This window comes from Uloborus diversus, chromosome 3 (assembly GCF_026930045.1).
Source record: "Uloborus diversus isolate 005 chromosome 3, Udiv.v.3.1, whole genome shotgun sequence".
In the NCBI taxonomy this organism is placed as follows: domain Eukaryota; kingdom Metazoa; phylum Arthropoda; class Arachnida; order Araneae; family Uloboridae; genus Uloborus; species Uloborus diversus.
The window spans coordinates 77062413-77078334 of record NC_072733.1 but is presented as its reverse complement, the minus strand read 5'-3'; the positions used below and the strand labels follow the sequence as shown (position 1 = coordinate 77078334).

General features: G+C 33.2%; 1 protein-coding gene across 1 annotated transcript in view; it reads left to right on the top strand.

Moving 5' to 3' along the window:
• Nucleotides 1–15922, top strand: part of LOC129218404 (transcription initiation factor TFIID subunit 9-like) — an 87153-nt gene that overhangs the window by 12317 nt on the left and 58914 nt on the right. The window contains exon 2 of the mRNA XM_054852654.1: nucleotides 13914–14050. Coding sequence (XP_054708629.1) covers nucleotides 13914–14050 — 137 coding nt within the window. The remainder of the gene's footprint in view (nucleotides 1–13913; nucleotides 14051–15922) is intronic.

The window sequence follows — 15922 nt, the reverse complement described above, 5'->3', positions numbered from 1 at the left end:
CTATTACTCATGTCCTTGCAGTTGTGGAGCCCCCCAAAACAACAACTGGAAGAACTTACCAATTTTCTCAAAACTTTATGAAAACAATCAACTCAATTTTTGAAAATACAAGTTCCCCTATCTGCAATTAAAAGAGTATTTAATATTATGCATGTTTCTTGAGGTAAGTTTTTAAAGATTGCGATTTTCATTACAATGAACGTGCTCATCGAATGTTCATTACAGCATTTAATTTTGTAATCAAAATTTTTAAATGTAATTTTTACCATTTATAAGTTGTATATTCAATATAAAGGTATGCTCCAGACAAAATTGCATAATAGTAGTCAGATTTTTACCCTTTGAGAGCAAGGCTGGTGTTAATGTTTTTTTCTTCATGCAGCTATCTTAAAAAATGTTTTGTGCCCCTTGTTGAAATGAAGGAGTGTAAAAACCACCTAAATTATTTTTTTATGTGATAAAATACATCTTTTAGATCAGAAAAAAAAATGGAGGTATTATTTACTACCCATTTGGAGATATCTCATTTTAAGTATAGCTCCCAACTTTCTCAAAAAAACTTAATAAATTGTACTTTAGGAATTTTTCTTATTTTTTTATTGATAATTATTGATGAAATTGTATTTTTTCTGTAAACCTTGGATAATCAGGTTTATTTTAAAAAAAATTCAACAATATTGGTTGGTAAACAGGGAAGTTATAATTTATTTTCTGCATAAATGCGAATTAGTTTTCACGCACGCCATCGGGAAAAATCGTAAAATTCAGAAAACTTTGACATTCCATAAAATCTAAACCGTTCGAGATACAGCAAAAAAAATTACATTCTTTCTTACATCCATAATAGAAACAACTATGCCAAGTTTCATCAAAATCCGAGACTATGGGTGTCAAAATCTCATTTTTTGGGTTGATTTGACGTGGAATGACCCTACTGTACAAGCAGGGGCGGACTGGTTAACTTTGGCCTTGTTGGCAAAAGCATATTTTGACCCACTAGTTTATCATAGTCCCCACTTGCTAAGTATTCTAAGATTCTATTCTATGGTGAAGGTAGCCATAGCTTGTTGTAGACTAGTCTACCAGTGAACCATGGTCTTTTCCAAATGGACCTGCAATCCACGAGTAAATATTATCCTCTGATATTTCAAGGTTGCCCCTGAAGAGAGAGTCCGTTGTGCAGACTGCGTCATTGGAATTTTTAGGGGGGGGGGGTAATTAAGGAGGTTTTTGATCCATTTTAAGGGAGGGTTCTGAGTAGGATTTGAAGAGATGCACCATCACCCAACCTTGGAGAATAGGGGCATTCCTACATATTTACTGTTCCAAATGGGCAGCCAACACTATTGAGATAGCAAGGTAAAACTTTTTGATATTTCTCTCTTAGATCTGCTTTTCTTGTTGTGTTATTTTCTATTAGCCTTTTTAATGGCTTTACCTTTATTTAATTTAATATTAAACCATGGAATGGATGCATAATTAATGTTTTGAACGCATATAGATAGCTGATCTACGACTGAAATAATATCATGTGCAGGGCGGCGCCGTCCCTATGTGCAAGGTTGTGCAGCACACGATGGCATCAGAGTCAAAAGGCGCCGAGCTCAACCAATCAAAAATATTCCAAATGGGAAGAATCTCCCACCAAAAAAAAAAAAAAAAAAATTGAACTTTTCATTTTGATAGTAGCAATTAAATAATACTGCTCTTTAAAACAAACAATCTGTTTCGCTGCCTATGTAAAAGGAAAAAGTATTGCCTCGTTGTGTCTAAATATGTTATTCAAAAGCGCAATCTTTTACTTTGAAAACACATGATGCTAATTGATGCACACATAAAGCATTTTTCTTCATATGTGGAGCGGTGAATACTTTTTCGCTATGTCTATATTACACGACGAAGCGGCTCTTTGGGAAATTTGCTAATCCCCATTTTGGTTCTTGCGGTGAATATATGTCGTATATTGTAATTTGTACAATATGTCTTTCTGTAATTTTTTACTTTTGTTCATAGTAATTCCACTGCATCATGCTATACAAAAATTTAATTGCATATTATTTACTTGTGCGTAATATATATATTATTGGTAGGCAATAATTTAGGTTAACTTTTAAGTTTCTAAAAGTAACAACTTGAGCGTTAGTAAATGATTCCTCCACTCCCTTTTTCTTTATTCATTTTCATACTAGATTAAAGAAAGAGTTTTTCTCAATGTGTTTGTTTTAGATATTAAATTCAATGCTTTTTTTAAGGATTCCGTATTTTAGAATCATTTGTTTCACCGGAAAAAATTTCAGTTTCGGATTTTAGGGTGGAATATCCTCTACATTATCAGGGCCGATCCTAGCAGGTGTGCAGAGTGTGCACCGCACACGGGCGGCCAAAGCAAGGGGTGGCCGCAGGCCGCATCATATAGTTCTTTTAATCCAGCAAAATTTCTCGAGAATTTCTCACAAGATAACATAATAAGTCGAACAAATATGCTGAATTTTAACTGTTCAATTATTAAAGTAAGAGCCAATTTTCCAACAGCATAGCATATTAAGAAAAGTGGAATGTTAGAGCACATTGTATTGCTCCATTATCCATTAATATCAATTCTTTACACACATGCTTCATTTGGTTGCAAAATTTATGACAGAACTGGTAATCAGGCATGGATACAGGGGAGGGGCAATGACGAAAATCCCCCCCTCCCCAAGCATGAAAGGGTGCCTTCTAAAGGCCACTATGCTACCCAGCCTCCCAAGTTTTTATTGACCCTAAACAATGAAGACATATTTTGTGTAAAAAAAACTATGCTGATAGGATACTCTCGCAAGTATTTCAAGCAACAAATTCTGTCTTCAGCAGTCGTGGATGCGTGGAAACTGGAGAGACAATGGAAAATTGCGACTGCCTTGAGAGTCAAACATATATAATCAACAAATTAAAATTTTTAATTTTCCCCCTTTACAGCAATTTTTTCTAATTAAAATCACGAATGAACTGCCCGGTTTTATATCAGGTAGGAAGACAGGGCCTTTGGCCCGGGTTACAAATTTTAAGTGCAGCTCCAAAACGAAGATCCAAAAGTATGCCTTGACGAGACTAAAGAAGAATTCAAACTGCGTTTTTAGGACTTTATTTTCTGAAAATTTCGCTGGTTGAACCACCGATTTTAAGGATCCAATTAAGTCTTTTATTCACCCTTTCTTCCTTATTGTAATCAAACATAACCTAAAAATGATGGCTCCAAATTGTCTTTTCTTTAGACAGTAGGGTGGTTCGAAAAAAAACGTTTTTTCGAATTTGGTATCCGATTACCCCTCAAAAGTTGCAGTTTTGTACCCTGAATTCGGGAAAAATAATAAAAAAATTCTAAACTATCTATAGTTCGCGCATGTCGCCTAAAGTTACGAAAAAATCAATTTTTTTCAAAAATTTTCATAATGTTGAAAAAAAATTCTAATTATGTTTTTTTTATCCAACACCAAAAAAACAACAGTATGTAACATACATTTGATTTTAAAAATGGTTTTATTGCTGTTTTAAAATAATTTTGGTTCGCAAAAAAAGTTATAAAATAGTAATAAATCGGTGAATTCGGACATTTTTGACTATATTTAAATCACATCGTTGTACCAAAATTAATAGTTAAAAGGTTTTAACTACACTTAAAAATGAAAGTGTGATCGATGCATGTATGTGTGCAGCTCTTAGCTCGTCTCAAAGACATTGAAACTACCCAGAATTCACCACGGGGAGGTGGCTGCACTTCGAGTTCCACCCACTCCCTACCCAACCATCCATCCAAATGTAGGGGTGTTTTTTACAATATTTACATATTTACATTCACCAATTCTTGGCTAGCATGATAGTGAATTTAAGTTTACTTATCATCTTTAGACATTGTCTTGAATTCACTTTTAAAGTTAAACGATGGCATGACTGATCTTGAGAGCAGTGTTGCTCTTATGAAACCATCTCTATTTTCTTCCCCGCAAACTTTTGTACAAGACTCAGTTACCAGTTTTACTATTCTTTCCACACTTTGAGTATGGCAAGGAAATTTCATTGGGTCAAACTCCGGCAAAACATTACTACCAATCAGTTGTTCTAAGCTCTCATTTGACACATGGTTCATTGCTGGAGGAGGTGAAAGTTTACACTGAGACCAGTCAATCAGTTCAATGTAATCTGAAGCAGCAAAATTGATGGTCGGAGGTTGAAATGTACGCACGGATTTCCCTTTGGGCTCTTGATTTCTAGCTTTTAGCAACCTTCGAAAAGCTAACTGCCGAACATGGATTCTTTCGTCTACTGCCATTGATATTAACATATTTTCCGGATGACAAAAGAAAGCATTCCTCTGCATCACAGGATCAATGATATGCTTTACACTATCGGGTAGCTGACGTGACGACTGAATAGCTTTGAAGATGTGCTTGGGTCCAAACTTCACTGATGGATGCCTTTTGATTTCAAACCAAACTGGGGCGTATACTTTCATAATGTAGTCTACAAGCATCTTAAGTCCTTCAGAGGGTGTCACTTCAGATATATATAGCCTTAGTGTCCTAGTTGCACATGTCAACCACCTAGAATGACTAAGAGGACCAGGATCTTTCACAGCAAGATCTGAAGGACACTCTCCTGTCTTCACTGCTTGATATATGTCAAGTAAGTACTTTTGGTCCTTGCTCAAGTCAGTTTTTGTTATGTTTATATCTTCAGCAGTGATTGTTTCAAAATTAACAACCGGGCGTTTTTCACAGTTCAATAAAAGTCTGCCAATTGTTCCCGAGAAACTTGTTGGCCCTGAAGTCTCACCATCTACACTTTCAAACAAATGTCTCAGCAGCAGTTCATTGAAATGAAGCAAGCATATGAACCATTGCACTGGGCGGGCAAGTTTAATCTCAAGATTACGTATTGCACTGTTTTTCCAACCTGTATTTGTTGCTGTGCCGTCACATCCAACAGCAACAAGTTCATTATGGTCAAATTCCTTACTTTCTAAAAAACTCAAAATGGTTGATGCAATTTCACTTCCTGTGCCACTTACTGGTGTCAAATGGACTATGTACTTTCCACCAGGATCTTGTACTAAACTTATTTGCTCTTCCTTCTTCAGTCTTCGATATATTTTATTACCAATTTTTTCTTGGAAATAAACATTGTCCTTCCTCCCATCAAAATATACCCCATATATCTTAGCACTGTTATTTTCGGTTTGTAAGGACTCTCTTTATGTAACTTTATGTTTTTCACTTCTGATCTTGCTCTTGTCTATTACAAGTGATAAATCTCCTTCATTGATTAAGCCGATGTCTTGTAAAACACTTGAAGCGATAGTGGCAGTGGCTCTATCTGATATCCCGTATCTATCACTCATCAATGCAGTCGCAGGAAGTTTAATTCGCATTTGAGAGGTCGATGGTAAACTGTCACTGTCATCTCCGCAATTCTCGATTAGAATGTCATGTAAAGGTTCAATTGTAATATCTGTTTTACTGGCATTAACATCAGGTTCATCAATTTTAAGTTTCTTACAGATTTGTAATCGTTGATCTCTTTTAATTAACTTATTTGTCTCTACTCTGTCCAAGGAACCAATATACCTTAACCTCATATTTCGTTGGTCATAGATAAATTCTCTCTCAATAATAGGGATTTTCTTTTCCTTATCACACCTACAATCCATAACTATTTTACAATTACAAGAGTTTGGCCTCTTACCACATGAACACGTAAAATGCATAACACATTTGCAGAAAGCAATGTCAAAAAGTTTGTTATTGGCTTCACTGACAAACTCGTTAAGCTTTTTCTTAAAGTTAGGTTTTTGTTTATCACGATTGAATGATTTTTTCAAAGTAAAATACTTGTCATGCAAATCTTTAATTAATTTTACAACACGTTGATGACTTACAGTTGGTATAGAAACTTTACTGTAAATTTTTTCTATTTGATTACCAACACAATGAGATATCTCGGAAAAGGGTACATTTTTCGCAGAATTTGATGTTTCCTCAATGCATGCTAACAAAACATCTTTATGTGTGGGTAAAACACTTTCACTAAAAGGTTTTGACTTACCAAGAATTGGACAAAGACTCAAACGCTTAGAAGTTTTGGTAGACGCCATGTTGATTGTTTAGGACTGACTGACTGACTGTGAGGTGAGGAACGGGTGCGGTATGGTTTCATGTCAGCACAAGCTCGGCCAGTGTGCTGCATGTCGCGACAAGTAGGCGCCGTGCCGCGGTGGCTTAATGCGTGGATCACGGTCTTGGCGAATAATTTAGTTTATTTTTGACTTTTATAGAAACATACATGCATCGATCACACTTTCATTTTTAAGTGTAGTTAAAACCTTTTAACTATTAATTTTGGTACAACGATGTGATTTAAATATAGTCAAAAATGTCCGAATTCACCGATTTATTACCATTTTATAACTTTTTTTGCGAACCAAAATTATTTTAAAACAGCAATAAAACCATTTTTAAAATCAAATATATGTTACATACTGTTGTTTTTTTGGTGTTGGATAAAAAAACATAATTAGATTTTTTTTCAACATTATGAAAATTTTTGAAAAAAATTATTTTTTTCGTAACTTTAGGCGACATGCGCGAACTATAGATGATAATTTAGGATTTTTTTATTATTTTTCCCGAATTCAGGGTACAAAACTGCAACTTTTGAGGGGTAATCGGATACCAAATTTGAAAAAACGTTTTTTTCGAACCACCCTATTAGACAGCCCTCCCTTACGTCATCAAAAATTGCTCAATGGCATTTTTTGAATTCTTTTTTCGAAATGTTTGAGGTAGAGGGCCCTGAAATCCATTCCCTTACATTACTACCAAAGATAGACTGAAATAGCGTCTCTAGAGAGGCCCCTAATCCCACCTCCTCTCACTTAACGTATTCAAAAACAAATTAAAATAGTGCTTTTCAATCATCAGTTCGAAGAACTTTGGGGGAAATACCCCGGATCCCCCTTTTCTCCAACATAATCACTATTGTGTCCAAATCTAGCCAAAAATGTAAAAAAATTTTGAAACAATAGTGCCGATAATTGCCGGAGGAAAGATGCCAGACCCCCTAACGTCACCAAAGACAGCCTAAATTTGAGTTTTAAACTTTAATTTCGGAAACTTTCAATAGGACACGACCGAATCTTCCTCCCTAAAGCAATTTCAACAATGATAACCCGAAATTGCGTGTTTAAAACTTCTGTTTTATAAAATTTTCGGGGAGAGTGTCGATCCTTCCTAAACTAAGGTCACAAAAAATGGCTGCAATTTGCATCAATTTTGAAAGAATTTCAGGAAAGAACTCCAACATTATTTCCCCCTCAAGTTTCAAAAAATTTCCTAAAATTGCAATTTTTGACGTCAATATTGAAAATTTCTCCATGGTTCTTGAATGTTCCTGACTCTTTTGTCCTTGCAACCAAGCACAAAACACCAAAGATTAATTACATATATTTTTCTTACATCAATTTCGTACATTTTCTGGGGGCGATCCCTCCCTCCTCTGATGTCACCAAAGACAGACTATAAAATGCGTTTTTACTACTAGTAAATTTCGGTACTTATTACTTTCTTCAAAGATATAAATTGTATTTAAGGAGTTTCTAACTTTTTACATAAATTCATCCTTCTTCTGTTTTTTTTTTTTTTAATTAGAACTTGATACAGAAATTTGAAGAAAGATTTATATGGGCGTTAAGTATTAGTCAAAACATGCTTCAGGGGCGGTACATTAGTTCTTTGCACACAGGCGGCAGACACTCTAGGATCGGCCCTGTACATTATTATCCTTCAATTTAGAACTATAGTAATCAATACCCTCCTGCTCCGTGGCGCAACTAGAAAGGGGGAGGGGGTCCACGAGGCACTCCTTTGGTTGCACCACTCTAACCCTCCCCCCTCTCCTCCAGAATGCTGAATTGAATTCTTTTCAAAAATATTCTTTATTAATGACGAGAAAAAGAACTCGTCTCAGGAAAACAAAGTGATTTTAATGAGAAAAAAAATAATTTTCTTTGGTAAAACTCAATTTCTTTTAAAAAGAAATCTTTGAATTAATGTTTTTCCATAATTACGTTAATTGGTCAGCTACTCCCCCCCTCCCCCAAGTCCTATTTCTTTTCTTTTTCCACTTTTCTTTTTTCCAGTTCGTCTAAAAATAAGAAAGTCTTCAAAATGCTACTCCTCCAAATCTCAACCATCCTGCCAAAAACATTACGTAGCATCTCAGATTTCGTTTTTGGTAAATCTTCAGTTTACAAAAATTTCCGGGAAAACCCCCAAATACTAACCAACATAGCTTGAAACTGTATTCGAAATCCACCTACAACCTGGAATTGCATTTCTGGAGCTTCAATTTCAAAAGATTGCCGGCCCTAATGTGCCAAATATGATCTTAATCACGTTTTTAAGACTTTTCGTGCAAGGGCGTCCGAACTGCATCACTTTAATATCATCAAAAATTAGGTTTTTTAAACATGACTTACGAAAAATTTAAATGGAAATAGCCTTTGAACCTCTCTTTCAAATATCAGAGAATATTGCTTAAGTTTTTTGGGCTTTCATTTTGAAAAAATTCCAGGGGAAAGCTCTGGAATCCCCTTTCCGAAAAAATCTTTAAAGTTGTCGGCAGTTACGTTTTTGATTTAGAAGGGAGAGGAAAAATTAATTTATATATATTTTTCAAAAAAAAAAAAAAAAAAACGATCGCGCAGAGTTCCATCTCTTATTCTAAAGTCAGTAAATATGGCCTATAATCGTGTTTTAAGGCTTCAGCTTCTACAAATTTCCATGGAGCCCCTTGTGCATTCCCCCCCCCCCCCCCCATAACACCAACAAAGACAGTCTAAAATTGCGTTTTTAAAACTATAAGTTTCAAAATTTTCCAGGTCTTTCTTCCCCCCCCCCCAAGTTCTTTTTTTATAGCGAATGTTTTTCAATGTGCCTCCTTAAAATTATTTTCCAGCTGTGCCACTGTTTCTGTTGTCATACTTTGACAAGCATGAAAGTTTTATCAATTATTTATTCATTATTTATCAATTATTTAATTTTTATCACTTGTATCCCCGCCTGTCAGGTGGGAGACCGGGGTTCAATTCCCCGCCGGGGAGAAGACTTTTTTATGTTTTTTTTCCAGACATTCTGATATAGTTGCACTAAATTTTGCGGGCGTTGAAGAATTTTAAGAGAATTGTGAATCGGAAATGAAAAAAAGGTATCAGTTAAACCTGTTACAAATGTGCCGAAATAACTCAGTTGGAGAGCGTTAGCCTGAAGATCTAAAGGTCAGAAAAATAACTGGAGCATTGTTAAATAAATGCTGCTGTTGAAGCTTTTCTTATTCTAGTGTTGATTGTGTTCAGTGACAAAAACTGAGCGTGTTAGGTAGCAGGTGTTTGACATTTAGCAACCGTTTAGAAAATCAAATTATTGGTGTGAAAACTTCAGATTTGCGAGTGCGTAAGAAGTTTGCCGATTTCCGGGATTCATTAAGTTTGTTATCAAGTAACCATTTTGGAAATCTATTCAATGTGGTAAGTAGCAGCTTGGATTCTGCTATTTATTGAAGAAGTTTGTTTTAATTTTGAATTATACAAAATGCAAAGGTAATTTCCGAGTTATTTTAATTCTTTAATGCGAGCAAAATTGGTTGCTAAAGGTTTTGTCTAGTGCAATTAAGCCCTGCTAATTACATAAAATAGTGATTTTACATTGTTCAGATATTTATTTTTGTGTGAATTTCCATCAACGTGTTTATTATTTTATAGAATGAATTACTACAGAAATAATTTTGGATGATTAATGGTATGGTTATTTACTTTTAAAGTTACATTATTAAAAACATGAACTATTCAGTTTCCCGTGAAATATTTATGCCCTTCCCCCTCAATATACTGCTTTTTTTGTTGAATACGTTGGAAAAGTGTTCTACTGATAAATTTTTAGAACGCTTTAATTTCAATGAGCGTACATTTTCGGTGCAGAATTAACACAGAAGTAAGAAAGTCGGAATTTTTTAAGCTATTGCATGTGCACTAGTATCCTTTTTCATCTATTTTGGATAAACTGCAAAATTTGCTTATCCGTGGTTACCCTGCCACCCTATTTTGTGGATAATGGGGCATTCACTGTATTTACCCAAGTATAATTACATTACTTCTATACTTTCTACTTGTTTTTCTTACAGCAAGTATTATGCTGCTTGAAAATTTAGTTCAAAATTAATTCAATAGAAACTTTTTAGTTTTATTATGATTAGACGTCTTTAAGAGTGATTTTGATAATTTCTTAAGATTCTTATGCTACTGGAACTAAAAAATACTTGTTTTAAATTTCCTAAAATATTTCCAGAGAAATTTAATGTATTTTTTCATTTTTTTTTTGCAATGAAGTTCACTTGATAAGCTTATGTAAAATTATTACTTTAAAAAAACATACAGCATCTTTTAAAAATTTATTTTTAATTAACAGCTTAAAATGTTTTAAATACTGCATTTTATTTCAACAATGGTTTTCTAGTAGGGCAAAGAGAGGAAACCATTATCATTGGTAACGTAAATCAGGGGAATTTGGTGAACTTAATCAGTGAAAAGTTGGGGAATTTTTTTTCTGTTTTTTTCGCCTCCCTATCATGCTTTTAAAGAATGCTTGTTAGTTTTAAACATGACAATTATATAAGTTGGCCCGGTCGGGGATGCCCGATGGCGACCGAGCCAGTCCACTCCTGTATACAGGTTGTTAAATAAGAAACTTTTCTTACATAAGCAGTCCTAGCGACCAACCCGCTGAACCAATCACACAAGTTTTAGATACTGTTATTTTTTGAATTTTCAATGCTAATAATTAAGTTCCGATCATAAACTAGAATTCACGTTATTTTTATGTATTACTTCCCAATTTTATTTTACCTTATACTCCAAATTTTTGGTGAATATGTCAATTATTAATAGTATTCATCATGTAGACCTGTTAAAATGAAATTCTGAAATTATTTTACTTGAATTAACTGTTTTATTGACCTTTTTTATACTTTTAATGCCTTCATTTTGAAAAACGCAAGCTGTTTATATCCTATCCAATATGAGTATCAAATTTTACTCTTGTATTCTAGCTAACTTTGCTTTATTAGGAGGCAAATAAGTTAAAAGTGTCAACCATTATTTTAAGTTTTAAAGCAAAATTCCATTTTCTTTTATGAGTCAAATATTTATATGCTGAATGGATGGTTTCATGTTATGTTTGCTTCATCTGTATTGATAGATATTGAGAAAATGTTCATCATAGGAATCTAAATGTAATTCTAAAATATTTTCTATGAAAATTAATAACTTTATGATCCGTTTTTATGATTTTCATGTCTTCACTTTGAGAATTACAATCTCTTTGCACCCACTATGCAAATCAGATTTTTTTTAAAAAAAAAAGAGGGAGATTGGCTAGATTTTGCCGATTAATCGGCAGAAAAAATATTTTTCAAAGTATTTTTTTAAAAGTTAACCTTGAACAAGAAATTATGAAAAAAACATTCTTCAACAGTAAATAAATGTTTTGTCCTAACATAACTATAGAATGTAAGATGAAACTGCACAGAGTAAAAACAGAATATAAAGTTTGGAAAGTGCGTAAAACTAAATGGAATTTTAAAGAATCTGAGCTCTCACAGCTGATATTCGGATGACGGGACTTTTAAATTGGAAAGCAAAAAATATTTATCCCCACCCAAGGTATCAACACACCACCTGCCTCAACATTTTGTTTTTATGTCATGAATGTTATTTAAATTAAGGATAGAATATAGCAGAAATAAACCAGTGTTTATATAATCCCACTGCAACTTCCTCTCAACTCTCTCCAATGAAAAAGAAAAAAACTTCTTAATGCAAGAAAATCAGGATCATTTTTAAAATTTAGATTACAATACCCTAGCCCCAGCTTTTGATGACTCAACATTTCTTTCTTTTTTTTTTCCAGTCATTTTGTTTCTTGTAACTATACATAGGATTACATCATACACTTTACAATTTACTCTTTAAACTATTAGTATTTGATTCAACAAGAAAACTATTATTAAACATCATTTGATTAAAAAAAATGTGTACATAACTTTATTATTATTGAAATTATTATCATTATTATTATGATTTATTATGTTATTATAAACTAATAGATTAAGCAATGTTATTTTCTAAATTTAATTTTTCTGTTTTGAATTATATACATTGTTGCAACATATTTCATGCGTCAATACTTTTCCCCATTTAGAATACTGCTTTTAAATAATCTTATAATTTTTATAAAGAATAGGTCTTGGATGAAATGGCTACTAATGATTAAAATTTAAATTAAAAGTTCTCCTAAATTAGCATGCTGCCCCTTATTATTTTAAAATTTTTCACGTCTGGTTAACATTATATAAATACATCAATAATAATAAATAAAAAGAGGCTCAAAGGAAATTCGAAGAAATTTTGAAATTGTTTTTGGAAAATTAGGGTAGAGGAGAAAAATAAATCATTTCTCAGAAATAAACTATTAAATATTTCTCATTGAAAACAAAGTGATAGAGAAATAGAAGTCTTAAAATAATAATAAAAAAATGTAATCATTAATTAGTATATTATCAACAACCGATTAATCGGTAATCACCCAATTTGCTTATCGGTGCATCTGTATTTTAAATGTTTGTATTTCATCAAAATTTCAAACCTTTATGTTTAAAATTTTAGTATAAACTGTCAAGTTTTTTGAAAGTTTGGTAAGCTAAGATTGAAAATTGCATGCTATGAGCCAAAAACAAGCAAACAGCATTAACATTTTTGAAGAAATGCTTATTTCTTCTTGAGAATAAGTGATACTTTCACGAAAATGTATAAAATTACTGTACACAGTAAGCAAACTAATTGCTGACATTTATGCTTAATTCACAGCTAATTTGAAGAATGATCAAAAAACGTGTTTGGTTTTATCAATTTGTTGCTGGCCACCTAAATGCATATGGGTGATTGAATTTTTACTGGAAAATGACAACTGGAGCATACTTCTCATGTGGTGTAAGTTACAGAGGAATTAGTCTCTTATTTCTCGAGAAGTCTGTAAAAATGTGAATTTTTGAAAGTGTCCCAATACTTTGGTGATATAGTGTATAGTTATTGACCCTTAAGAGATGCCCATCTTTCCCAGAGAGCGTTGTCGCCTCCCCTCCCCCCCCCCCCCACCTTTCCCCCAAATACTTGGAAAACTCTCAAGAAGAATATTCTCAACAGATAAGAGAAAAAAAACATCCACCTGAAAGTTTCAATGATACAGTTTGTGCCCTCTCCTGAATACATTAGTGCATGTATAAATTTTGAAATTTTGTTTTTACAAAATTGTTTTTTTTTTCTTTTTTTTTTTTACAAAACTATTTGATTTTTTTTTCACAAAAGAAAAAGAAGTCCAGATGTGAAAAATACTGAACAGGCCCAGGTCCAATATTAATTTAGACAGATGTTGGACAAAAATTTTGGTTTTCGACGACTATGTCAAAAAGAGGTTTTCGCCAAGAGGTTTAAAACCAGATAAAATCACCTCAACTGTTTAAAACATACCAACACCTGGTGCCAATTAATAGTAACTTTTTGTTTGGGGGGGGGGGGGATCAAAATTGTCACCTGGTTTATGTTTGTACTTTAAATTTGTATTCACTCAAAATTTCAATCTTAAATATTCACCAATCTTTGCCCATATGACTAATTTTATTTTTGTTATAAACCATAGAATGTGCATGACGCTTTTTTAGAGTGATTTGCAGTATCGTGTAGTTTAGATTGTTTTTGTATGTATATACCTGGACCATATTCATGTATATTCAATTGAATTGTCAATTTGATAGAGTAATAATTTTATTAGGTTATACATCTGATATACTAACAGATGCTCGAGTCTATTCTGCTCATGCCAAGAAAAAAACGATTGATGCAGATGATATAGCACTTGCCATTAAGATTAAAGATGAAACAACCTTTGTATCCCCTCCATCAAAAGAGGCAAGTATTTTTTTTTCTTCCATTTAATTAAGAATGATAAAAACTTTATTCATGTATGTAAGATGTAGGACTATTCAAAAATCCTACAACGTTTTTAGGGTAGATCATGAAAGCAAGAATAAGTATTTTTCAATATTAGCCGTGGAATCAGAAATAAAAAGGGGAAACCTTTTTGTAGCTTCCATGGCCTGACTAAAGTCTGGTGAGGTCATGTGGCAAACAATATTTTTGAGACTCTTCTCTCCCAGTGTTACCGTCCCCGCAAATCTAAGCTTGTTAACATAGCTGCTGCAAACTATTATGGGCATAGGGTTTATCTATTTTTTTTTTCTTTTGGTTTTTTGGTTGATTCCCATAACCATATAGTCAATTATATATAAACTTGTCTGTCAGAAATTGTTTATTAAAATCTTGTCTGCAATGTTTATCGAGTACGTAAGTAGTCTGTCATGAATATTTTGTGTACAAAGTACAATAATTTCCAGCAGAAACGCTGTATTTGCATAATCACCTTGCCCTAAAAGGTCAAAAAAATTTTTAATGTTCAAAAATGCAGGGGTAGAAGTTGTGCTATATTTCCTACATCTTCAAAAATATAATCAAAAGTGTCCTATATTTTTGCAAATATAGGGGGAGATGGAGTACGTTTTACCGCGTGGAAGGTTGAACCGGTTTCAATTATTTTAATAAGATTAATATTTTTTATTTTATTTTATGACCAACAAATAGCTCTTATGGTCCTACAAATCCTATATTAAAATCACATGGTACAGTTATATTGAACAAATTTTATTCCAGAAAATGTTCTTTCAGTAGTCCTGAGTAATTACCAGAAAACTAACTTTTTTTAATGGTTTTCATCAAGATTGCTAGAAAAAAATTAAACTCCTTTCAAAAAGTAAGTTCCATTAGTTTATAATAATTGGCAATTTTTCATTTTTTTGTCAAAAAGAAAAAAAATATGACAGCACTTTTTCAGACCAAGAACATGGGGCAGATTGGTCCACTCTTTTAATTCAGGATGATAGTGATATTGCTAATGTTCTTAATGACTTTTTTCGAGTGTTTTTAACGATAACTGTATCTCAGCAGTTGACATCAACAAGACACAAGCTATAGTACAGCTTGAGGACTTTGTATTTTCCAGGGATGACATTTTACTTCATTTGAAAAAAATTAAAGAGACTAAGGCTCCAGGACCAGATAATATTTATCCAAAAATTTTAGTTGAATGTGCAGAGGAATTAGCAGATGTAATTGTAAATATTTTCAATGCGTCTTATAACTCGGGGACAGTGCCAGAGGACTGGAAGCTGGCTAACATTACACCGCTCTTCAAGAAAGGGTCTAAAGGGTGTGCGGGAAATTATAGACCTGTGAGTCTAACTTCAGTGGTTTGCAAAATTTTTGAAACATTGATAAAAATTAAGATAGTAAATTTTTTAGAGACTAATAATCTATTGATTAGTTTTCAGTACGGTTTCAGGAAAGGTAAATCTTGTGCAACTAATTTATTACATTTCTATGACAAAGTTACCATGGTTTTGGGCAATAAGAAGCCTGTAGATGTTGTTTACATTGATTTTCAAAAAGCTTTCGATAAGGTACCGCATGTTGCTGTACTTAGCAAATTAGCTGATATAGGAATAGGAGGGAAAACTTTCATTTGGGTAAAAAACTGGCTGACTGGAAGGAAACAAAGGGGAAATTATTCTAATTGGAGTGAGGTTTTAAGCGGGGTTCCTCAAGGATCAGTGTTAGGGCTTGTTTTGTTCATTGTTTTTATGAACGATATTTATAAAAATATTTCTGGGAACATGAATTGTTTTGCTGATGATGTCAAAGTTATGGGGAGTGTAGAAAATGAAGAAC